We start from the raw sequence: 27112 nt of genomic DNA on the forward strand, positions 1-27112 counted from the left end.
AGTTAACGTACCACTCGTTCTCCACGGTGCGTCAAGAATTAAAAAAACTATAACCTTCATTTATGTGAAAAATACACTTATTATTGTATAATAATTGTGACTATTCCACGTTCACTAATAAAGTGACTTTATAAAAATATCAATGGTGCTCACAATAGCTGAATTACGATATTTTGTTATAGAGATTTCGCTCCTGTCCCGCTGTTGTGTATCGATACAGTAATCTGAATTTAGCAAAATAAAAAGCATTCCATATTATTTTTGAATGATCCACCACGAATAGTAATCTTCACAATCTTCACCTCAACCGACTGTGCACCAGAATAATTATAGTTCCGAATACACTCAGATGCATACCTTTAGACTTGCAATCCTAAAAAATACTGACTCGAACAGAAAATGTGTTCTGCGTATTTAGCTTGCTGGAGAAATGTTCTTTAATTTCAGTGAAGGTGTGTTCAGGTTTTGGGAGGCGGGCCTCATCCAGCCCTCTGTGCGGAGCTGTCCAAAGGCTTGCAGCGGAACAAGAATATTTGCCAATGAGAAAAGAAACACAGTAACAGGAGCGCGTGGTCCTGGGAGAAGCGGCGTCTTTAAGAGGGTTTGTGGAGGAGTGTCCTTACCATTTCATCAGTGGCACTCCTTGCGGCAGGCTACAGTACAGGAGCCACTGGAACTAAAACAATTAGAAGCACACACATCGGAGTTATTTTCTCGCAGAGTGGGGATATTACCAGTCTGGATATTCGTTATCTGGTGGCAGTGATGGAATCAAGGTCCATGTCTTGGTCCTATCTGTTCAGCATAGCGGTGTTTACTTCGTGCACCTTAGCTTTGGCAGCGAACATCTGTGAGTACATCAGTGATTTGACATAATGATTACTTGCGCTGTGTTTTTTGTTATTATGGATAGCTTTCATGTTTTAAAATTCTAACTTGATTCTATTTTTTATTTTTGATGCGAGTTAAAGAAGCATTATGTGTAAATGAAAGCGTCCCTTTTAATGTAAGAATTACGCGGTAAATAGATAAAACTCATGTGATGTCTTACGTATTTAAGCACCAAACTTATTTTACTCTACTAAATATAGATGTCAAGTATTTGTATTTATGTTTTTGTCTTTTGTCTGTCTTGTTACGTGATATATGTATCTTGGTTAAGCCGTTTAAGGTTGGCATTTTGTTAATAAGAGAATCGGTCTTAATATAACTAAATGCATACATTTGTTTTTGTGTTATGTAACTGCTATTATTGCCTTTAACTTTTCATGGAATACTACTCTATTCATGCTGACTTTATTTCTTGTCGTTATTTACATTTTTCTGTTGTCGAAACTTGAAACTTTCTTATTCTATTTAAATAAAAAATCTAGCAAAATAAGAACAAAACCGACTATGACTTTTCAAGGAGTATGCCGGTGCCAGTCTTTTAGATTATAGGGAAAACGATTGGATTGTTTAAAAATTTAGTAATATATTGTAATTTCTTAATTGTTCGATAATATTAAAAAGGTTAACGACATAAATTGCCTGAATTTCAGACGATGTGATTAAATTCTAATTTATATCTATTTTTAACCTGTCGACTTGATGATTGCGTGATTTTATCTGGAAACCAGTGTTAATTGTGATAAATTAACACGAATAAGGTTAAGTACCTTTGGCAAATAAAGTTTATAGATGAACCTGTTTTTGTCTGAAATTGCCTGAAAGGTACATTATCAATCTCAAATCATATATAAAGTAATGGAATAAGTATTGAAATGAACTGAACATACCATGTTTAAAAGGAAATCACGTATTTCACCAGAATAATATTACATCAATAACTCGGAGATTTTATTCATTGTCATCTGGCAATGCGTATGTATTTGTGGAAAAGGTGAAGCGCCCTCTTTCCCTGCCTAGAAAGTACTACGTTCTCCGATTATACGATTCCCCTTAATAGCGCTAAATTCTATTAAAACTTAAAATGTTGTGGATCCATTAAACGGACATCGATGTAATTCTGGTAGTTTTGTTAGAATTACCACAGATAATAAAACTATCTGTGGTATCATGTGATTTCTTTCAGTTTAGACAAACCGAACCAGCCTAGGGACTTATCATATAAGGCAATTCTTCAGGCGTTTTTGATAGGTACAAGGGATCGTTGTAAAACTAAAACAGCATTTGATTTATTAAGACTTCCTATTAATGTACAGATTTTTAATTTTTTTAAAATTCAAATCGAAATTAAACTAAGAGAAATTCGAAGTGTTGTCTTGGTTATCACTAGGGGTCACTGTTCTCCTATTCAAGCCATGTATATATAGAAACACAATTTAGGTTTCAAAGTGGGCGAACATTTCATTATATCTAAAGCAACCAGACATAATTCAAATAAGAATAATAATATCCGTCTTGCTTATAGGAGGTTCAGTCACGCCTAAAAAGGATAACGTAACACTGACTTATGTTTCCGCAACACGTAGATTGAACTGTAGTACTGTACAATTACTGTTGTTAAATTATTAGATACTACTACTGTATATGTCCGGTAACTTGTCCGGTTCCCTTCTAATTGTTTTAAGTTACTTTTAAAGGTGTTACTGCCTTTGCATTGGAAATATTCTAAGGTTTGAAAGTGGAGACGTTCACCACATTTTGGTTAAGGCAGCACTGTAAGCAAATTAAACAGACTTGCGAGGGAGCCGATTTTGTTTTGAAATATTTCCCATGGACAGAACATACTTTTATAATGAGTTCAGAAGCAGTGTTTGAATATTATTATTAGCTATATTTGTTTTTTATATTTTACTGATCTGTATTATTTATTATAATAACGATCATAATATTATTCATCATGATCAGGTTATACAAGGATGGCATACACTGTAATTTATGTGGGATTCTGAACTTCTGTAACTAGAGATCATGTTTGCAAGGATGTAGTCAAGTGTCTAAAAATGTAAACCAGTTCTTTAATGGTTTTGCAAATTCTTAGAATTAGTCCTAATGTGATGCCTTTAGTTATTTTGCATATGGTTAATTAAATCTGCATGTGATAATTAAATATTTTGCATTTTTATTATACTTTTTATTTCAAATTCTCCCAAAGCACCTTGCAGTAAATGTAAGATAGGATCTACTTAATCTGCCACTGAAGTGCATTGCCCACAAACACAGCATCTTAGGTAGAGAAGCAAAAAATAATTTCACAAATTGAATTAAAGCAGGAGCTAGCATTTCTACTTTTCAGCGCTGGGGTCCTGGGGTTCAATTCCAGACCTGGGGAGCCATCAGTGTGGAGTTTGTATGTTCTCCGCATGTTTGCATGAGTTTCCTCCGGGTTCTCCGGTTTCCTCCCAAAGTCCAAAAACATACTGGTGGGTTACTATGCTTCTGGGGAAAAATTGGCCCTGGTAGAAGTGTCTGCGTGTTTTTGTCTATGTGTGCCCGTGATGGGCTGGCAACCAATTTAGGGTATATCCTGCCTTGTTCCTGTTGCTTGCCAGAACAGGCTTTAGCTCCCCAAGTAGCCCTGTACTGGATAAAGGGGATTAGAAAATTAATGGGTGGATGAAATTAGTCCAGGGCTAAAATGGAATTCAGCCAGTACACCACTGTTATCACAGATACTCTTACAGATCATGCCTAGGATCCTCAAATACCAGGTAGTCAGGACTTTGAAATGACTTATACCAGTTCAGTTTCTGTCTCTCTGCAGTATGCAGTCCTTTACTAGACAATACATCATTTTAGCTTCTCTCATACAGTGCCATCCAAAAGTATTGGGAAAGCAAATTAATTGTTTCAAGTTTTTCTTTATGGTCAAGTAATTTGTATTTGTGATCGTGAGGTTAATATGAATGCTAAGTAGAATATAATATACATTATTTTTCATTAATTACATGCATATATTTAAGAAATTAAGTGTAATTATTAATGAGAGTAGTAGTTAACTGATCCAAGAATCTCATCCATCCATTTCATGAAAGCTTCAATAACATTGCTGAGTAGCTTGTTCCTTACTTTCATAAGCCTTTGAGTAAACAAGTGCCTCTCCTTCTCAGTTTTAAATACACTTCCACAGTTTCCACTTGTTTCACTCTATTTAATTCTAAAGAAGCCTGCTAGATTGTTTTTGTCAGTGCTTTTAATCAAAAACAAAAACTTTGGATAGGTCCCCTTATAATCTTCTCTGTTCAACAGTAAAATGTTTAGTTCAGTCAGCCTGTCGGTATTGGACATTTCCTCAGAATGTATCTGGTTGCTCTTTTCTGGACAGATTCTAAAGCATCAATATATATATTTTTATAATGTGGTTATATTTCTATGCTTTTAATAATATTTACTGACATTTTACTTTACCACATTGTCTAGATGATGTAAATGATGTGTGAACATAAGCACCTAAATCTCTTTTATTTGTTAACTTTTCTATCTTGTTGTTTTCCATTTTGTATGTGGTTTGTCTTTGTTACCTGCATGCTAAACTCTGTATGTGTATACATTGAACATTTATCTTCAAATTGTTTGCCCAGTTATAATTTTATTATGGGTCCCATAATAAACATTTCTAGTGATTGAACGTTTGCATAACATACATAAAGAACAAGTTGTATGGTACGTTTCTACTAAAGATGAATAGCATGGAGTTGTAAGTTTAACGTGTAGCAGCATCAACCAAGGTTGTTTTACAGAAAGTCTTACTTTGCTTTTGCATATGCGTGGTAAATACTGCATTAACTGAAAACTGTGAGTAGCCTGTATTGCAATCATGTCAGGGAAACATCCAAATGATTTTATTATATAATCTACTGTGTTATTTATTTTGTATTTATTTATTGAAAGGTTCAATGCAGGTTAAAAAATGTACAGAATTGATCAATTCTGTCTTTTAAATGTTTATGTATTTACTGTACAATTTTATGAGTGTACTACATTTGGTGTTTAATTATTTTAGTTATATGTTAATATTTTTTTTTACCCATTGTTATTTCATTTCTCCTCCTACATAAGTGGAGGAAGTTCCCTTTCTCTCTCTACTTCATGGCCTGCTAGCTGCTGCTACATTCTCTCTTTTGCTCTCTTCCGTGAATAGCACACACACATTTTAACTATTAAAGGACAATAAACCCTGGTGAGCCTGCAGTTCTACTCCTTCATCACTCGCCCACACAGCTAGAGAAAATAGGAAAATAGTGGAGGATTGCTGTAATATCATGAATTGTAATTCTAATTCTCTGTGTGCGTTCATGCAATGGCTAATAAAGGGTCACTTCCGACTTATGTAAGATTTGTGTTATGTAAAGATTTGCGGAACAGAGCCCTTATGTATCCCATGAATTAAGCTGTGTCACCCATTTTATGGATGAGTACTACATGACCAATTATGCCTCTTTTATGTGAATACTATTTAATAAAGATCGTTGTCCCTCCAATGCCTGAAGCATGTTGTTTCCCTCTTTCTTAGTGAATACCTGAATGAAATATTCATTTTGTAGAACAGTCATTTCACTTTTCCATTATTGCCCAAATATAATTTAGTTCATTCTTAATGGTTCTTTTGCTGTGGTAATACCAAAATAATGTTTTAGTATTATTTTGTTCTTCCATTACAGTATCCCTTTCCAATTCACTCTCAGCCCTTCCTAATAGCCTTTCTATACATTTTTCCAATTCATTGCATACCTTTTCTTTAATTGGATTTGGTTAACACTTTATAAAGTGCTATTATTTCATTTCTAATTAATTTGTTTAACCATTTGAGATATTGTTTTTTGTTACCTCTTGGTCTAAATTAAATTTTAAGTTAAATTTAAACTGTTGCATCTATTTCCATATCTTTCTTATCTGATTTTCTTTTAAACTCTTTCTCATTCCTTCAGTGCCAGCTTTCCAGAAATTGTAAGAATTTGCTTTGGACTGAACCATTTCAGTTTCAAAATATACTTTGAAACGCCATATTATGATCACTGTTCCCTAATGTTTCTCTCACTTCTGTTTGACTCACTCTATCCTGATTGTTTTAAAAGATCTATTCAAGGATTTTCTCTTGTAGGTACTCTAATAAACATTAACCATGTCTACAGTTTTTATTTCTGCTGCTGACTTTCCTGTAAGGTTTTTCCCAATCTATGTGGGGAAAGTTTCAAGCAAAAAGTGCTTTTTATGTCCATTTATACAGTGTGGAATTACAATCTACAACTACAATTGGTAGTTGAAAGCATACTCCTGAAACTGTAATATAGATACGCAAGACTTTTGAATCCTTTAGTTCTAGTTCATAAACCTGAAAGCTTCTTTTGACATATAGCATTACAATGCCTATCTTCTATCTATCTTGTTTCTTCTCAACAGTGTGTTTCAACAGTTGTTACATTTATATCCATCATTAATGGTAAGCTTTATTATCACAATAATATGATAAATGGTAACTCCTAGCATTTATTACAGTGGTTCTCAAACTGTGGTACGCATACAACTGGTATTATGCAGTGCGCCCCCAGGTGGTATGCCAGATGACCCTGGAAATTCGTTGTGTGCACTGAAAAATTGGGAATTAAAAATTGAATAATTAAAAATTATGTACATTTTCATCTCTAATTTACCTAATCAGTTTTGGAAAGTTTGAGATGGGTTTTCATATTTTCTATTTTAATAAAATTCGTTTGTGTCAAATACACAGTCCAAGTACTTAGCTATGTTGATACAGTGTGCGCTAATACTTGAGTGTTCCTCTCGAGCTTTCAGAGACACAGCTTAGCACCACATTCGCCAACAGAACAAGTGATCGAACATGAATACCTTACAAAAATCAAGTATTAAGTCACGTCTGAAAAGAATAGATCCCAAGAGTACTGATGCCAGCTACGATATATCACACACAACCGTTGAGGAACGAGGAGGATTATATATCGGCCACTAGGGTTTCCATATTTGAAGTTTTAAAAAAAAGCGCTGCTGTGAATTTACACTTTCGTTTTGGCATTGTGTTTGAGGGTAGGAAGACGAGAAACAAAATAGGGAGCCTTTCGGGGGAATGCTTCTGCACTGCACAGACTGAGTAAAGACCGATATTGACACCTTAGTTAAGAAATTCTCTCTCTTTCTAAAAATCTTTTGTTAGAACTTTTGTTAATTATTCTTCAAAGTGAAAATAATGGGGTCGAAATCCCAGACAATTCTGGATATTTGAAAATTTCCCCCGGACGGAGATATAAGGATCAAAATAGAGGACATGGCCGGGAAAATCCGGATGTATTTTAACCCTATCTGCCACTGGCTCTAGCTGTTCTGTTAAACCTGACAGACAGCACTGCTAGTGTTAGCAAGCATCCAAAAAATGGCTACAAGGCAGTATGATCCAAATTAACAAAGTGCTATTTTATTATGTATGCGTGTGTGAGTGCGCGTGCGCACGCGCGTTCATGTTGGTCTTTTTTTTTTCTGTGGTTCCTATGAGAAGACGACTATCCAACACAGTAATTTCTGACCATTTGTATGTTTGCAAAAAATTAAAGTTAAAAAAAATCAAGTATTGATCCTGCAAGTATTTGCCCATTTAACAGTTTTCTACTGTAGTATACTAATACTACTGATACAGATAAATAATACAAATTGAACTTGGTAAGTGCTATATTTCTGAACATAAATGATACACTAAGAAGATTTGAGTTGCTTTCTAAAGCATACAGTAAGTTGATTAATTTGTTTAATCAAAAATACTATTTAAACCAGGGGTACACAAGGTACACAAGTCCAGTCTGTTTACCTCTTAACATAATTGAGCTGGTCATTATCATAATTGGACTGGACCAGTTTAACACTTTTTAAAAATGTTCAGCTTTTGATGATTTAAAGAGATCTAGAAGCATTAAGCATTCTTCTAGATTGTGGATCTCAAGGACTGATATAGTGCATCTGTGGTTTGATATTTATAAAATAAACTAATTAACTAAATTGTGTGACCACATAAAAAATATCAAATGGTGGTGGACACATTCAGCCCTTTAGGTAATTCCCAGTTTCCTCAGTTTGAAGGTGAAATAGCAAGAAGCAGTACCCAAGAAATTAATGCATTGATGCATGAAAATATATCTGTATACACTGTCTCATGGACCCTTTTCATAATCGGAGCACTCTTTTATGTGGTTAACAAAAACAAATACAACACATGATATCTAAGGGTGTGATTGTTGATCTTTTTAATGAGGCATATGCCAATATTGTTATGTTTTGCTGTACTTTCAATTCATAAAAAGTTATTATGTTCTTAGTATTAACATAATTGTGATAGAGAGTGGTATTAGAGAGTGATCAGCCTGACAATTACATGACTAAACCTGTCATTCCTACTGTCATCAGCATTGGCTGTTAAGGAAACTGTAATTAGCTTTATGTCTACTTTTTTAGTTTAATGGGACATGAATTGTCCTTGGGTAAAACTGAGCTTCAGTCAGTTTATCTAATTTTGCATTTGTCATTGAGCAACAAGCCCATTTTGGTAAAAAAACTTTTAACATATTTGATGTATCATTTTTGTTATTAATTTGTTGATTCATGTAAATTAGTTACTTAGTTCATATGGGTATTTCGGATTGTTCCTAACCTCCATTTATGCCTGTTGTTAGATCTGTCATTCTCAGTTTTACAGAAAAAAGCTACAAACATTAAATTGTACAGTCACCCCAAACTGAGACATGGACGTAGTGAAGACATATTCTGTCCAATGATGGCAGATTACTGTTTTCAAAGTTTCTTCAAGAAACAAAGGAAATTATCAACAAATATTAAATACAGTGTTATCATAGAGAAATAGTGATGAATTGGGAGTTAGGAATGCTCTTTGGGTTACATCTGTGTGTTTTGTACCTCCAAGGATAGATAACCTTGGATATGATTTTATCTCTGGCTTCTTATTTAAGTGTCATGATCTACTTCTGAATGGAGGAAATATGAATTAATACCCTAACCCCCTATATTAAATTAAGTGATTATTTGGTGATAATGATGTATTTCCTCTTATTATAGAACGATCACTCACAATCTTACACAGAAAAATGGTTACGTATGCTTAGGTAAAGCCTTTAAAAAAATACAAATTATGTTTGAGGCCTTCTCTAGACTTGTAAAGTTAAAGTATTTTTTTTCTTAGAATTTTAACATTTGCTGATATACTTTTGTTGTGACAGTAAGGAATTTTATTTTATTGAATATTCATCAATATTGTGCAATGGATTTTGAATTGGCAGTTTCGTTCCTTACATGAAGCAATATGATGTTACTTCAAAAAGGCTCTCTTCTCTAAATTGGTCATGCTTTTAAATTGGATTTCTATGATACCCATCTATTGACATACTAATAAAACACTCTTCCAGCAGTTTCTCCCTATGTTTTACAGTACATTACTGTAATTTCTAATAAACATTTGGTGTGCATTAAGAACATGGACTATTTTGTGATGTACCATAGCCCCTTTAAACATTTACTTAATATAATGTGATTAACAGTCTAATACAGTAAAGCATCAAGCATCAATGCAAAGGAGAACTAGGCAGAGTGGGCTGAAAAACAGAGAAAAATCTGAGTGAAGAATTACCTTATCAATTGAGTGTAGTTAAAACACATACTGTAGATGTGGGTATTGTTTCATTTCAAAATAGATGCTTTGCAAGGTTTATATGCATTATACAGTACGCATTGTGGACATATGTAGTACATTGATCACACAAAATAAATCATTAACATCTTAGATGGAGAAAGATAATGTGCTTTACAAGAGAAGAAGCCCACCGAGATTCGTTATTAAGTTTTATTTTCAGAATGGACGATGAGTACATTTCATGAAATTTACCCATTCCATTTCAAAATAATGTTATTTCAAAATTGTACACTTTTGTCTCCTGTATGTACTGATAAAAATCCTAGATAATGAATCTATCAATAATTGTCTAAAAGTATTACAGAAATTAACTAATTGTAAATTCAGAAATTCACATTATGAATACATACTAGGAGTTTAAAATTCCTATTGTGAAGGAGAAATAGAAAAAAGGATAACATGTATTTTTGATAGCTTATGTACATGTACAGACTCTTTTTATTTGCTTGGTCCAACTTTAGTTGTAATCACATGCAAGACAAAGTATAGTAAAGTTGAAAATATTTCTCAAATATTTGAGATGACATTCAAAATGTCATGTTTTACAGGAATTGCTTTGTGTGCAGACCCATTTTACTGCCCTGCTTTGGGATACTGTGTTTCATAACCAGATTTTTAAGTCTCTGAAAAGACTGTCATGTGATAAAGTTCTTACAACAGAATTGCCTGCTTTTTCACATTTATTTTGTGGATGACAATGACTTTGTATAGTAGCATTTCCTAGGCCTTTAGGTTTCCTAGATCTTTAATGTTTCTAGCCTTTAGCACTTTCTTCCCGTACTCTAGAACTTGTCATGCAAATTTATTATCATTGTCATGCAAATAAACATCTCAATTTTAGGTGTCGTACACGAATTGTCAAAATTTTGGAAACTCAATTCTGTGGAAATGCAGATGCTTTTGTAGATATGTCTCTCTTCTTGTTGTGTTACTTCTCTTTGGGTACCATGCTTTTGTCCAGAGGAGTCCTGCTTAATGTATTGGACCACATCTAGGTTTGCTTTGAAGGGGTGGAGATATGAGTCCTGACTAGCCTGTTAGTGGTGCTCGTATAAAATTCAGAAACGGAATAATGTGTGACACTTTCAGAACTTTATATTTAAGATGGAAACATCTACAAGCAATCTGGGAGCTCTTGAGAAGTAATCTTCACTGCTACTACTCCTTAAAGCCCTTGTAAGCCTACCAGGGGTCCATCAATGTGAATGTTGTATGTGTCCCACAGGACCTGTGTGACTCCTACATGTCCAAAACTCCAGGATTCATGGGCTACCACCTCATCACAGCAGCCACAATCTCCTTCGTTCGCACTCACTATCATGTACAGACAAGTGCAGAAAGGAAGAGCAAAAACACAGGGATCTCTGTATTCATTACATTTTTGTATTTGGTACTTCACAAGTAATTCACAAACGTTCTGGGGTTTGGTTCTACTGCCACTTGGTCGCTAACTTGTATTCCTTTATTTGCATCATACAGTACATGGTTCTCCTTCACTATATGCCAAAGTGCAAACTCTCTGAACAGTGTTCCTCCAAAATCCTGCTTATCTGAACTGCATCTTGCACCAGTAGTCCTGCCACTAAAGAAATCTACATTGGTGTTTAGGGGATGCTTTAATCCTACAGTATTTGGGGTTTTGGTAGTCTTGACTGTAAGGCCAGAGCTGCCATTTCCTCAGCCAGGTGAGTGGGACAAAACCGGTTGAAATAAATCAGGTTTTGCACTGCTCTTGTATCTGCTGCTGCAGAGCAAAATGAAAATGTATTTCTGTTTAGTACTTCTTCAAAAGAGATGAGCTGTCTTGACAACTGGAATTCATACTCTTCAGTTATGTCCAGATGGTATCATTTTTTTCTTGTGAAAAGCACTTGATCTGAATTAGACACATAAAGTCTTTAACTTCTACAAACATACAGGTACTGCTCTTTTGCAATCAGAAAAGACGTGCCACAGCCCTTTTACATTAATGATTATATAATTCAGTCAGTTTTTGTTTTATATTTTATATTTTATTCCCTAGTAAGGTTGTATTTCCAGACCATTTAGTTAAAGCCTATTAGATGTTTTAAAGTAAGCTTAAAAACAAGTGTGAAAATGATTACAGTAAGCTGCATAGAAATGCTTTGAGAGAAAATTACAATAAAATTAATCACAAATAAGTCAATATTACGCTGTACATGCTTTGTTCAGTGTGTCAGTGCCTCAAGTTGTGATTGCCAAAATCTACAATAAAAATGTTATGAAATGCAGTAAAACATGTCTGTTACTATATGTTTTCAAGAATATTTGTAGGCTTGCTGAAAATTTGAATTAGATGAAGGTATGATATTGTAACGCATACAGCGTCCATTGCTTGTGAGAGCTGGTTTACCAGAGTGGTGAAATCACCACCCTTCCCTGTGAATAGCAGGGACCACAGCCGTTAGGCTGACGGGAGATTACCCTTTGGCTCAAGAGGCTGGGGGGCCGACCTGATGCGGCAGCGGCGAGGGCACCCACGTGAACCCCAAAGCGTTACAATATGATTCCATAAATTAATTGTTTATTTTGTACAATACCATACAAAAATACATCCTGTTGCTTAAAATAAAAAATAGGTATTCATATGAACACTATTTCAAAATATTTTAAAGACTGAGCTTATGAGAAACTGTTTTGGTTCTAGATAAATCGAATGTGATTGATGTAATATCAGACTGTGTAAGTCTATAAGCTATTTAAATTACTGTAAATGGCATAACTTAAACTCAGTGCACAGCTTAACGCAGGAAATCTAACTTCAAGTAGTTACTCATTCCAGAAGATGACCACAGTGCATTTACATGGGACTGATCCTGATGAGTCAGTTATGTTGAATACTTTCCCGAGATTCTTGTATGATCTCAACAATAGTTGCTAGCAGTTCTCTGTGACATTTCACTTTGAAACGTACCAAATAATAATTCCATACTTTGCTAAACCTGCATCAGTCGTACTGTTTTGAGACAGATTTCTTTCCCAGACAAGAAATTCTGTCTCTGTGGAAAATATATTTTAATGTGTTCTTGGTTCTACAGTACATGGTAACATATCTTGCTAGAAAGAAATGCTAAAATATAAAAACTCTTAATTAAATACTTTATATAAAGAGTGTTCGTTAAGTAACTTATGTTTAGGCATTATTGAAATTAAATTAATTTAACAAATTGCAGTATAGTTCCTGGAAAGTTGTCATTTTTTACAAATCTTTGTTTTTAATTAAATGACAATAAATGCTGTTATTGTGTGTTATGAAAAGTGGATATTGCTTTGATTCAGCAATTCAGTTATTTTGCCAGGTAATGCACACCTCTGTTTTGCAGTCATTAACACTAAAAGCATTCCTTTTCTGTCTCTGTGTATGTTCATCAATGCATGTAAAATACTATTCAAAGAAAATGAAAACAACTTCAGTGAAAGATACGGAGAATAAATTCATAAATAATTTGTTTTCTCCACCATTATTTTGTTAATCAGGGATTATTTGTTTTGTTTCAAAATATGTTTTTTTGTGTTCTCTTTAAAGGGTAACTACAATGATATTTGTATATTTTGGGATTAGAAAATCAGCATTAATGAGTGCATTTCAAACCACAATAAAAGTAACATGTGAATAGTAACTTGTAAAACCTCCATTTTTACATCGCAGAATAGTTGACATTCCCAGGTATTTTTGCTTTGTAAATTTGTAAGCTGTCAATGAATTTTATTTGGAAGATTTAATAACTGGCCTAGAAATTGGGACTACAGTATACCTTCAATAGGAGTACATACTATAGGAAAATGTGGGTATAGGATTGCATGGTGATATTTAGCTTAATATCATAACATTTCTAAGAAGACAACTAAATAATAAAAAAGTCACTGTATAAAACAATGCAAACAGTACTGTAGAAAATGTAAAAATTGAACACAGTCAATAATCTTGCTTTTGAAACATGAATACAATTTATGAATCAGAAGTAATTGGGACACTGAGAAAAAGTGTAAAATGTACATATACAGTATTCTGAGAAATTCTGTTTATAATAATTTTGTAAATATATATAATTTATAAATGTATATAATCAAAACATTTCCTTTAAATTTCCATGAGAACCTGCCTCATCTCCTTTGCAATGTATTGCTGGAATGTCCATTATATAGGAATTCATATGGAAAGAAACCTGTGTACTGTATGTCCACAGAATATGGATTAAAAAACTTTTAAAAAGGCAGGATCACACCCTATACTACTATTGATGGACACTCCATAATTGATGAAACGTGTTTCTTGATGTTAACCACATTCACTATTAATCTACTGACTTGCATAAACATTATTCAGCTACAAACCTGGCAGCCTGTTTGATAGTGACTTTATTTTCCATCTACTTTAACATGTATCAAATGTTCTCAATACACACTTTTTCATCTTCCTCTGGATTGATCATTTGCAGTAGTTATGTGGGTTAAGCTAGCTGTCTGACTGTTCCACAAGTAACTATAACATCATGGTCTGGGTAGCTTCCTTCTGTAGCTCTAACTGCACCTTATACCTTACCAGTTGTGACTTATTAGCCTCCTCCAACTTTCTGTTCACATCTCACTGAATCTTATTGGACTCCTTTTGGATGTTCATAGCATGCACTGATGCTTACACCAATTCATGCATAATTCTACCTCTACCTGCTCTTTCTAATATTTTTTTTGTTTCAGCTATGCTTGGATATTGGTACTTTTGTTAGGTACTAGGGACACAAGCCCACTCTGCCACCATGTGTGGGAGTTGATGTATCTAGTAGGATGCTAAGTGAAGCCTCTGAACATAAACAAAACCCTTGTTGAGGGCTAGCACACAAGTTTTTCTTTAGTGACATTCCTCCGCCTCCCATCTAAAGGTGGCAGATACATTTAGTTCTACCTCTGATGGAGCCTGCCTAATTTGAGTACCATACAGTATTTCTTGATGATAACTAATGTCTTTATTAACCTACTTACTTCGGTCAGCTGTAAAACTGGCAACCCAATTAGTTCAATAGTGACTCTCACACAGCCTTTTCCATCTTAAGCTGATTGTGTACTATTCTAAGGCTCTCTGGTTTCTATTATGATTCGCTGGTTGTTATAGAAGTGATATCTTTAAAGAACTGACTTATCCTATAGAGTCTTGTGTTCTCTGACTCACAGATACTGAATCTTTCCTATGTGATTTTTAATTTTCCTTTACTAGTAAACATTAGAGCCGCTATTAATGGTAAATGGTCATGGTAAATCTAAAATACCAAGCTTGTGTTTTAAACTTCTTTCAATATAAAACCATTTTATCTAATCTACCCTAACAAAGACCGAAAAGTATTAACTTCCCATCACCCAAATCCCTGGATTTCTATCCCTTCTAGCCAATCATACTACCACTTAATTCTTAACACTGAATTTTCAGTGTTAGCATTTTGTTTCTTCAGTATCATTTCCTGCATGTTGTCTGTTATCAAAAGTGGACCAAAAAATCTTAAGTTACAAAGCAATTCCAGTTCATGAAATTTTCTACTCATGTGTATTTTTCCTCATCTTATAAACTGTGGGATGCTTAACAGTCATTCTAATATTTTTGTAGCCATTTTCTGTGAATTGTATTTTTGACTGGATAACAATTTAGATGCCTGGCTGTGTTAGATGGTGACTTCAAGAAGATTTTTAGATAGAAGAGTTTAGGCTTTTTTTTTTGGGTTGTGGAGGTTATGGTGTTATTGATTTTCTCTGTGAATAAATGCACTAGGGTTTGTTTTGAAAGTTACAGATGTGTGTTGGCCCGGATCCGCCTAATTTAAAGATCCTGTAATAACACACCCATGGTTGTAAGTGCACTTACATGTAGTTTCCACTTATGTCCTCTGATTCTTTTTTCACTGTTCATTCTGAAGAACTGAGCTGGGTTGACTTGGAATTTTTGAATACTTGAAATAGGTCCTCTCAGTGTCTTTGTTAAAAAATAAAACAGTTCAGTTCCTTCATCTTGTCCTAGAATGCATATAGTTGTACTTCACATTAATATTTTTCTATTGTATGGTAACTAAAATGGTACACACAAAATTGTCTAGAAGATTGAAATGATATAACAGCATACATATTTTTCTTAAAATCCGTGTGCAGTACCCTGCACTTTTCTATAAAGCATAATCTGTCTGGTGTTTTTTCCTTGAAGATTAAATCTTGAATTTTATCTAAATCTTTTTTTAATTCGTTTGTTGGTTCTGTGTTTGCTCATCCTCCTAATTTGATAGCATTTGCAAACCTGACTGGTTTTCCAGTTATATAGAAACTATATAACTGTTATAAAATAAAAAGAGCAGAGGTCCTCATACAGATACCTGTAATTAAATCACCCCGGTTTAGTATAATACGCCTGTTAGTTTCTCATGCATGTTATGTTGTTGCATCAATAAATTTTATATTGTGTTATAATAATGGGGTTGGTAAATAACCAAGCATCGAGTAAGCCTGTTTAAGTAACTTCATAACTTTTAACTTTATAACATGATAGAGTAATACATCAGGATCAAACCTGGACAAGACACATGTTTTAAAAAATAAAATAACTATATAATAATTTCACTATGACACATTAGGTATTAATGGCCTGTGCATTATGGAGTTCTATTTTCTATAGCCCTAGACAATCAGAATTATGCTTCTGCAATCCAAATATGCCAATTGACCATATTTTACAAGGAAAGAAACAGCCTGTGTCCTAAGTAATTTTTTCTTTTTACCAATATGTCCAAAAGTAAATGGGAACCAGTTTCCATCTTTCAATGATAAATGACCAGATCAGAAGAGAATGTTTTTATCCTGTGAATTCCTCAATACAAGAAATTGGAAGTTTCTAAAATTAAGAAGATGGCTAATTCTTTATAACAATGTTCAGATTACCTAGTCAGAATTTGGTGTCTGAAGCTGATTTGAATGAGGATTTCTTGCAAGGCTCTTTGACGGAAGAGAAGATGATGGATGATGATGCCTTTGTTCTAAGCTTTTTGAATAGTTTCTGTACTGATGGGAAATGCAAATGTAAATAAACTTAGCTAACTCTGCTTTCAACACAAGTTCTTTATGACTTGAATGGGAATATTAAAGATTTTGTTACAGATCAACCTCAGATGAACCTCAGTCCACATGAAAGGTGTTTTTTAAGATGAACTGGTTTTAAATACAGGTGCTCCCTGGGGTTGTGTATTGTGACCTCTTCTGTTCTCAATATATACTAATGAAATGTAGATTCAGAGTTGCACAGCCAGTCTTATTAAATATGGAGATGACAGAGCTCTTGTGGGACTCTAGATGAGCAAACTTACTTTAAACACATCAATATTTTTGTAAACTAGTGCCAATCCAGCACGTTGAAAATAGTTACAAAGACTAAAGACATTCTTTTCAATGCTTAAACTGATGATGGGCAATCTTTGCAGACAATAGTACTCAATGGTTAGTCTGTAGACGTTGTAGAAAGTTTTAAATATCTGGGAACACATACTGAACAGATACCGAGATACACTGAGAATATAGACTATTTTTAAGAAAGCAAATCAGCGGCTGAAGACTAAATAATTTTAATGTTAGTCAAAATGTCCTATATCAAATTTTCCCTTTTTAGTTATTTTTGTCAGCTATCAAAATATATTATAGTCACTATCCAAACCAATGTTGTTTCTGTTTCTTTTGTGCTGAAACAGGAATTGTAGGATGTCCAGTGAATGTGGGGCAGGCCTTAACTGACAAGTAATGGCCTCAAGGCGAGATAAACCTTGGTCAGTAGACCAGTCTATTGCAGGCCATAAACAGACACAAATATGCACACACACCAGGGCCAATTTTCCCAAAAGCCAGTTAACCTACAGTATAAGTATATCTTTGGACTGTGGGTGGGATCAGATGCACCCAGTGGAAACCCAAGTAAACACAGGAAGGACATACAGATGCAGCCATTCAAAATGAGCGGGGTACGCTGCGGTAAAACGAGGTGGGCTTGTCGCATCAAATTACCATATGCAAATTAGATTATGTATCCGGAATCACCTTGTAAAACCACCAGGAAGAGCTAATAAAGCTTAACCTCTCATGTACTCAGTTTGGCAAAAGTACACAACCTATCTTTATCATAAATATTTTATGCATCAAAGACTTTATCAAAGATATTACTAATAGTATTAATAATGAATAACCTTGGACAAGCTGTAAACTCAAAGTATTACCCTGGTCCACATTCTTTGTAACAATCTTTGTAAACAAAAATACTTTACTTTTTTCATTGACAAAAAGTAATACCACAGAATTTCATTGATCCAATCATGCATTTGTTTCCAATCATACAAAGTAAGTCACAGCCACAAGTAACTAACAGCACCACAGCACTCACAATGCTGCAAGTGTTTTACACACTAAGCAGACTATGCACTAAGCACAGAAGAGTGACAGCTTCGTTTTTCAACCATTTTTTTGACCACGCACAAATATTCTTATGTCCACATCTTCGCAAGGGAGTCAGTGCGAATTTTAATAAAAATTAAATGACCGCGGGCACTTTCCACCCCCTCTACTCTTCTCAGAGTAGAATAGGCTAACCTTCGGTGGATGATTTGGGCCACTGTTGTTTCATTAGTGAAAAGTACATCATGAAATGCCTCTCCCTGTTCAATCCATTGGAAAAAAGAAAAGGAGGATAAAGCGTCTGATGGTCATAAACGATATTAATTTAGGAACAGCATCAGAGATATTTTTTTAACTGCACTGCATTGGAGAGATACCATAGCGCGTTTTTTTTTTACTCCCTGGCGGAAACGGGCTTCCATAAGAATCAGTATATAGAAATACATTTTTCCTGCATTAAAGTTTAACTCATTCAGAACGCCATACATTACAAACTCCAAGCGTTTCATTTTGAGCTGAAGACCCTCACACCTGAAGAAGGATTCACAGCCGAAATGTAGCAGGCTGACACAGCTGACACTCCTCCATACACTCAAGTGAAAAATTAATAATGCCAATGTAAATGTCGTATTTATAATTTGTTGATAATAAAAATGTTCTCTAAAGCTTTCTCAGTCAAGTATGATAATTTACCTAGGGAGCTGTGTAAGCATGTGTAGGCAGCAAAAGAGTAGCTAAACTGGGAAGAAACCGCTTTCAGAGAAAATGTTTCAGGTGTGAAGAACACAGATCCCCAATGCAATTTCAACCAAACCTGTCACCACACACCCTGCCCCCACTGCGATTAGAATATACACAAAGCACTGAAATCTTTCGAGTAGATGATCAGGTGTATCATTAACTGTGGCTGAAAAGCTGATCAACATATTTGTATTCTCTCGAATTGACTACTGCAATGCTCTACTCGCTGGGGTATCTAAATCTACTCTGAACAAACTGCAGTCTGTCCAAAATTCAGCAGCCAGAATCATGACCAGGTCTAGTGCAAGTGTTCACATTACTCCTATCCTGGAGTCCTTGCACTGGCTTCAGGTCAAATTCCACGTAGACTTTAAAATCCTCATGCTCACCTATAAGGCTCTGCATGGCTTGGCACCTCAATACCTGTCTGAACTATTATCGCCCTACTCCCCACCTCGCAACCTCCGCTCTTTAAAATTCTGCCCTCCTTACTGTCCCCCAAGCCCGTCTACATTGTATGGGTGACAGGGCCTTCTCCTGTTATGCCCCCAAGCTCTGGAACTCTTTGCCCAAGGATATCAGAGAGTCACCTTCTCTAAACTCCTTCAAATCCAGACTCAAAACCCTCTTCTTCAGAAAAGCCTTTACTTAACTGGTTCCATTCTTCACCCCTCTGCTCATCTTAGTACCACCTTCCACGGTCTCCTCTATTGTTATTGTTGTAATTGTAATTGTGTCTTATCTTGTGTATTCTTCTTATTTATTGTTATTGTCATCCTGTAAAGCGCTTTGAGAAGCCACCTTTAAAGGCGCTATAGTTTATTATTATATTATTATACCCAGGAGGAACTAGTTGGTTGAACAGGAGTCCATCGTTTTCTTTGTGCCAGGTTTTGGTTAAGCACTGAAGGTCCAGTTTTGTTTTCTTTGATGATGTCACATAAGAGAAGAGCCTTATTGTTTATGGAACGGGTATTGAGTAGCGCTGATCTGGCCAGTCTCTGGGATTCTGGGGGAAGCGGAGTGTGTTCCAGGTGCGGTAGTGAGAGAAGATTTTTAAGGTTGGCGCCGGTACGGGATGGACTTGGTCGTAAAATCCCAGTAAAATGGCAATAATCGAATGTGTCTTTCACCAGGAAGTAGCTTTGTTTTAGTTGAAGAAGTTGCAGTGCAGTGTACCTCAGAGACATGATCGATGAATCAAGACGGGAAGGAAATCCAGAGAAGGCGGTAGCAAATGGTGAAGGTCTTCAGTTAAGCAAATTCACGATGCAAGTGGAAGTCGCATTTGTGAATTTGTAACGTGGAGCAGATGAAAATAGATAAATTAGAAATCAGTGTCGCTGAGAAGAAAAAGAAAAAAAAATTAAATAAGTAGATAAAAAATGAAAAACTGGTGAGAGGAGTGGCAGCCAAACATGCCAGCGTTCCCTCTCGACCGGAACCGGAAGAAGTTATCAGGTTATCATATACTACTGTTTGTGTTACAGTGCATGAATGTAATTATATTGTTATTAATTTCTTTAGATACTTGATTCCATATTATATTCCCTATTAATCCAATTCTGAAAGTATGCCTCGTTTTCCTCCAATAACGAGCATATTCGCAGAAAAGGTTAAAACAATCACTTTTCACAAAGTATATAAACGTACAGTAATATGGTGAGAAGGAGCACGTAAAAACGTTCCCGAAATAACCACATGTAAGACTTTGATGCTTAAAATATTTAGGGAGAAATGGAATACTAGTGTGTATTTTTTCTTTAAAATACCAATACCAGCAATATACAGTTTACATATTAGGTTTATGTTCCTAAATTAATCATTCAATCGTTTATGACCTTTTGATGGCTTTAGAGTCCAACCATGCGACATAACTCAAACAACGCACACACACAGGTACTAATACACAAGGATACATTTATTAATACATAGAATATGCCTTAAACCTAACAGATCTTATCGAGAGGGTTATCAGAATACAAAAGGTATATATTCAATCAGTTACAAAGTGTTACATATATCAAGAGGACATACGTTCAGGATATCATTCATTTAGACCGTTTCGTAAATGAACTTGGTTATAACTTCTACATTAGATACTCGAAACAAGTACATAACTCTTAGGAATTAAATTGATATCAACTGGTTGGGATAACAATTGAATTCTCGAGCTGTAATGCATTGAAGTTGAATACTCATCCAATCTTTGGGGATTCAGATCGCCTGCGGGCACAAAGAAACAGTTGCAGGCTGTTGCTGTCCAATCCGCGCTCTCTGGCTCGGTGCCAGGCTGTGCTGTGCGGCTTGCGACGGTGCGCTGCTGATGCTCACTGACCAGCTAGTTAGTGTTGGCTTTAACTAGCACAGTTTGTGCACAGGAGAAAAGATGACTGTGGGTCCCAGCAAGTCAGGAAGAGGACCGGTTCGTTCCTGATGAAGAGCTAGTTCTGAATAGTGATTCAGCTGTCCACAGTTCCGACCTGTTCACGAGGCCTGCTGCTGGTTACTCTCTGGCAACCTCCACTCTAGACTCTTAGAACAAAGGAAAGTTCCGGCACTCGGACACACTGGCCGTTCCGTGGTTGTCGGGGCTGAGTCTCAGGATGGTCAGGAGGCGCGCTGCGAGAATGTCCTGCCCTTGGGAGCCTTCTGCTCCTGGGCCGTCCTGGCCTGGAATTCTCCTTTGAATTCCCTTTAGAAAAGTCCACAGAATTCTCTTGAATCCCTTCTGAATCTTACTGAATCTTAATCTTTCAGGCTCTCTGTGTTGCCTGTTTTTACCTAGAGGAACTTCAGCTCGTTGATTGGCTGAAAGTTCCATGGGCATCAGAGTCCCACATGGGTTACTCGGCCCTACCAGTCCCTGATTGGTTGATCAAGGTGAGATATGAGTCACTTACTCCTGACACTTAGTAATGCAGTCCAGATGTCCATCTGGCACTCCCTAGACAGATAGGCACCAATGGATGACCATTGATCATGATAGCCAGGCTTAGCTAAGTGCATCCCCCTTTGGGAGCTGTCCTAGGACCTTAAATCAGCCTGCATGAATAGTCTCTCTGTGGCTGCACCACAGAGATGAACAGAGAAATGGGGCCTAATTTGGGAAAGCTCAGAAACACTTAATTCTGCCTTATTAATAAGCCTCGCCGCTACACTTGTGATATTTTGAGCTCTCGTTGAATAAGTGTCGCATAGTTTAAATCATTTTCATTCTTAGAAATTATGAAACGCTCTGTTAAAAGCAAGGGAGTTTTTATGTCTGTTATAGTAAAAGAAATTCCTGACGAACTAGGGATTGGACAGTTTTTCAGTGCTTGTACAATCGATGGAAATGTTCAGATAAATGTGCTAAAGAAATAAACAAAAAGTCATTTATTCCTTTATCATATTGGCTAGCTAATGTCCTCTCTTTGCTAGTTACTTTTGGCAGTGTTTCTGGGACTATATTCTCAGGCGGAGGAACGTAAACAGCTTAATTTTCATGTTAAATACATTTTTAAAATTCATTCTATACAGCAATCGCATATTTGGGGACCATTTTATAAAACTTTGATGCTTAAAATGTTTAGGGAGAAATGGAAGACTGGTGTGTAGTTTTTCTTTAAACTACCATATATACAGTACAGTTTACATACAGTAATATGTTTATGTTCCTAAATTAATATCGTTTATGACCTTCAGATGCGTTATGCTCCTCTTCTTTTTATGCTCAGCTGCTAAAATTTCCCTTTAGTTGTAAAATTCCATATAAATATTAAATATTAAGCGGATTAAAACATGCACAGTAAAGAGATTAAATGATTAAATCTTTCCACGACCGACCAACGCACCACGAGTGCCCCTGTCGGTCATTTTGGCCAGCCAATCATGTACCGCGGTATGACGCGTTATGACGTGGTATGACGTAGTGAGTTGCCTGCGGTACGGGTTTGTACTGCGCACTTTGAATGGGTGCATCTGTATACAGCCTAAGTTATAGGATATTGAGTTAATTAACAACTGGTAATACCAACATTATTTGTACAAAAAAAATCTAATTTCTCATAGTGATAATTTGCACTCTGTCCCTCTAAATTCTGTAATGCTGGGGCAATGATTATAGCTACCTTATCCGTGTATTAACCTTTGGATCTGTGAGTGCTAAAACTACTTACACTGAAAATGCAACAATTATGTAAAATTTAAGAATGGGCACTTTGCAGTTATGAACATTCCATATTAAAAATGCATTTAATTGTATAAATGATTTCATAATGAATTGTCAGCTACTCAGTTTCAGGTAATTCAGTTCAGTTGAAATTTCTAAAATGAACTTCTAATCTATACAGACATCCAAAATACTTAATTTTAATTTTATACAAAAACAATAAAAGACAATTACCACACACTGAGTAAAGACGATCATCAGCTTATCACTGGCATAGTTAAAGGTGGATTGTGAGAGGATGTGTCAAGAAAAATACATTTTCAGCTTGAACAATCAGGAAAACAAAGAAAACAAACCAGTTTGAAAATGTCAGTTTTTCAGATGAGACGTAAAACCGAGGTCCTGATTCTCTGTGGTCATTAAAAATCCCAGGGTGTTTCTCGAAAAGAGTAGGGGTGTAACCCTGGCGTCCTGGCCAAATTTCCCATTGGCCCTTACCAATCATGGCCTCCTAATCATCCCCATCCATGAATTGGCTTCATTACTCTGCTCTCCTCCCCACTGATAGCTGGCTGCCATCGCATCATCCAGGTGGATGCTGCACATTGGTGGTGGTGGAGGGGAGTCCCCATTCCCTGTAAAGCACTTTGAGTGGAGTGTCCAGAAAAGCGCTATATAAGTGTAAGCAATTATTATTATTAAATTTATTATTAGTCTTTGACTTATATATTTTGTTCAAATTTACTCTGCTTTTGATCTTTGTAAAATATTTATCATCATGTCTCATCTCTCACTTTCTTTAGAATTAGGAGACAAATCTTCTTTAATACTCCATACCAGCTAGTTTTGCAAAATGTTTGTGTTACGACCCCACGTGTCTAGGGGTAAAGGGGTGTAACATTTAGGATGGTTTTGGATGCAGGTGGGTTTCTGGTGAGGGACTTGGGAAGCGTGACAAGTTTTGGTGCAAAAGTGATTTTAAAGTGAATATGTGACTGGTATGTATCAGGACACAATAACACAAAGGGGAAAGGGTACTAGAGCGGTGCCAAAGAAAAGAAAATAACAAACAAAATGGAGCCGGCTAATAAAGTGAAGGAAAGCTGACCTAACTACCAAAATAAAACCCGAAACACTCGGTCTTCTGCGTCTTCTAACGCCCTAGCTTACCTTCACTAAATACCCAAAAACCATACAAGACAAAAGGCACTCACCCATCCTAAACTAGTTTTACTAATACAGAGACCAACTACGTGTGTAGAATGTACCCAACAACCTAAACTAACTCTATACACAAAAGATCACACAAATACACAGGTAAACTACGAATACAAATAAGGGAAAAAGAGAGTAGACACAAGGAACAGGATACAAAAGAATACAGAGGTTGATATAACATGTTAGGGCAAGATAATAGCAAAATTAAGGATAACACAAACAAACTAAAGTACAAGGAGACTAACAAAAACCAACAAAAGCAGAAGCTATAAGAAAACACACACACACGAAGCGAAACAAACGAAAAAGGAGAGAAACTAAGCCAAAGCAAAACGAAGCAGAGCTGAGTAGAACTGAAGTCAAGTGAAAGGCCCCTTCATTCTGAAAACCTCCAAGTTACATACTGAATAAGCTGAGTTCTGATTGGTTGAGAGTTATTTGAAGATAACGTAATATGGAAACAATGGTGTAATGATGGACCAATGGGGGAGGGAGAACAATCAAAGTCAGGAAGTGTGGAACATAGCAACAAAACCACACATGAACCACACACTGGGACATAACAGTTTGTAACACAATTCTATTATGAAAGCTTCAGCTTATTTATACTTAAAGAGATTGACACTGTATAAACTTTGCTTTTTTTAAGTGAAATAGATTTGATAAAATGTTGAATGAAAATACTATTTCCATACTAACTTTCTCTGTGTTTTATTGAACAGTTGATTGCATTTTCCATTTACAAATGCATTTTATGTTATGTAAAATAAATGATTTATTGGATTTATCCTAGACAAGAACACATTTTGTTATTGTTTTGTGTGGAGTTCATGCAGGAAGCCTCCTTCAACATATGGCGCCAAAGATGATGGCACCTAAGATGGCCGCCTTGTGCATTTGTGCATGTTGAATTGGATGTTGAATCTAACAAATATCTTTTTCTTGAGTGGCCATCCAGTGGATATTTTTAGAGAATTGTTTACAGTCTTTTTAGGAACAGCTTTTGATGGACTTTTTGGAAGTGGACAATCTTGTACAAAGTAATATGAAGTAGGGCTAGGTGATATGGCCAAAAACATTATCACGATAATTTTCATATCAGTCGATATCGATAATTATCACGATAAATGTCAAATCATTATTTCTTTCAAGTTTAAAGGCAATTTTTTTTCTCCTGAGTGAAAGTTGAAGATACCAGACAGTTAATTGGTAAATTAAACAACTCTTTATTTTAAGAACACAGCAAACACTTGCCAAACAGCAGAAACATTAAACAAATCTGAGGTAGAGAGTATTCAAGTCTTTTTTATGTCAAAATATGCATGAGTAAAATTTACAAAATAAATATCTTAATAGAAAAATTAAATACTGCAGTGTGATAAAACACACATAGAAGATGGCTCAGACAGACTGCAAAGTTTAAAGTGCTCTGTTTTATGTCTGATCGTAAAAAGCCAAAATATCTCCAAATTACCGAAGTTGAATGATCTTTTTTATCGACGATGTAATTGTCCTCGAGCTGGTCGTTGGCAGCACAACATTTGCTTCAGTGTCGCTCATTTCTCCACTCTAACTACAATCCTGTCAGCCACCACCGTGTGGGTAAACGACACCACGTTAGCTGCCCGGTCTGCAACACGCACGCGCACTCGCGCAGTATTTTGTGCTCATGCGCATATCATGGGCAAAGCATAAACATATATATCGAACATTTATTGAACTTTTGTTAAAATTCTATCGAGGAAAATTCTATCGCAATAATTATCGTTATCGAATTATTTCCCAGCACTAATATGAGTCTGAAAAAAATCTGCAACTCAAGCGAACTTCCTGCTGAAAAAGATTTTAAGCAAAGAAAGGGTGGCACGGAAACTTCTTAGGAAAAGAGGATGTAGAGGACGTAATAACATTTTGTGCAAGATAAGGACTGTTGTTGGTAGAAGATCTGACTTCACACAGCTTCAACCTTTATCTTGGGACTACGAGGATATATTAAAATCACAACCAAACTTAATCAAAGTCAAGATAGTGAATAATCGACCGTCTAATTATGGTATTTTACCAACTTTCTTGATGATGATGAACCCTAGATCACTTTTAAATAAGGTTGATGAGTTCCAGTCAATTTTGATAAAAAATCAAGTGGACTTGGCTGCAATTTCAGAAACGTGGTTAACTCCCCAATTACCTGATGAGTTTTTGTAATATAAAGGGCGATAATGTGTTTACCAAAAGTCAAACTACTCATCGCGGTGAAGGTGTGGCATTGTATATTAGGGACTGTGTTCCATCATTTCCCTTAACTTGCATCAGTGTTCTTGACTATCTGGAATGTTTATGGGTAAAAGTGAGACCTTTGAGAATACCACGTTCCAGATCTGCTATTGCTGTATGTGTGGTGTATTGTCCACCTCAATCACTGCACCAGAATTAACTCATTGAACATTTAATAGCTTCATCTGATATGCTTCTTACTAAATATCCAGATATTGGACTTGTAATTCTTGGAGATTTTAATCACCTTAGCGTTCATGAAATCTACTTATACAACAAATTTCATCAAGTGGTTCAGAATAATACTGGAGGTGAAGCCGTTCTGATAATGATTATTACCAACGTGAAATCATTTTATTTGAAGCCTGAAATTCTTCCCCCTGTAAGTTCAAGTGATCATACTGTAACTGTGTCCTCTGGAGTCCTACTGTACTATTAAGACATCCCCAGTGCATTATACAGTAATACATTCTTTAAGGCAGCCGGGCATGAGTGAGTTTGGTAGGTGCATTACTCCTCATCAATGGTTGGAAGTAATGGAAGCAACTATTGTTAATGCAAAAATAAATGCCTTTTATTTATTTATAGATATTTTCCTGTGAAAATCTATCCTTCAGATAAGCCATGGATTTCTTTGAAAATTAAGCCTT

General features: G+C 35.7%; 1 protein-coding gene across 2 annotated transcripts in view; it reads left to right on the forward strand.

Moving 5' to 3' along the window:
* The first annotated feature begins 467 nt into the window (after positions 1 to 467).
* The window catches only part of cntnap5a (contactin associated protein family member 5a), a 448552-nt gene continuing 421907 nt past the window's right edge, over positions 468 to 27112 (forward strand). Inside the window, exon 1 of one of the 2 annotated variants that reach the window (XM_088607188.1) lies at positions 468 to 850. In XM_088607188.1, coding sequence (XP_088463314.1) covers positions 766 to 850 — 85 coding nt within the window. In that variant the 5' untranslated portion in view covers positions 468 to 765. The remainder of the gene's footprint in view (positions 851 to 27112) is intronic. The other variant, XM_088607189.1, reaches the window with a different exon arrangement.

This window comes from Lepisosteus platostomus, chromosome 14 (assembly GCF_059453375.1).
Source record: "Lepisosteus platostomus isolate fLepPlt1 chromosome 14, fLepPlt1.hap1, whole genome shotgun sequence".
NCBI classification, from domain to species: domain Eukaryota; kingdom Metazoa; phylum Chordata; class Actinopteri; order Semionotiformes; family Lepisosteidae; genus Lepisosteus; species Lepisosteus platostomus.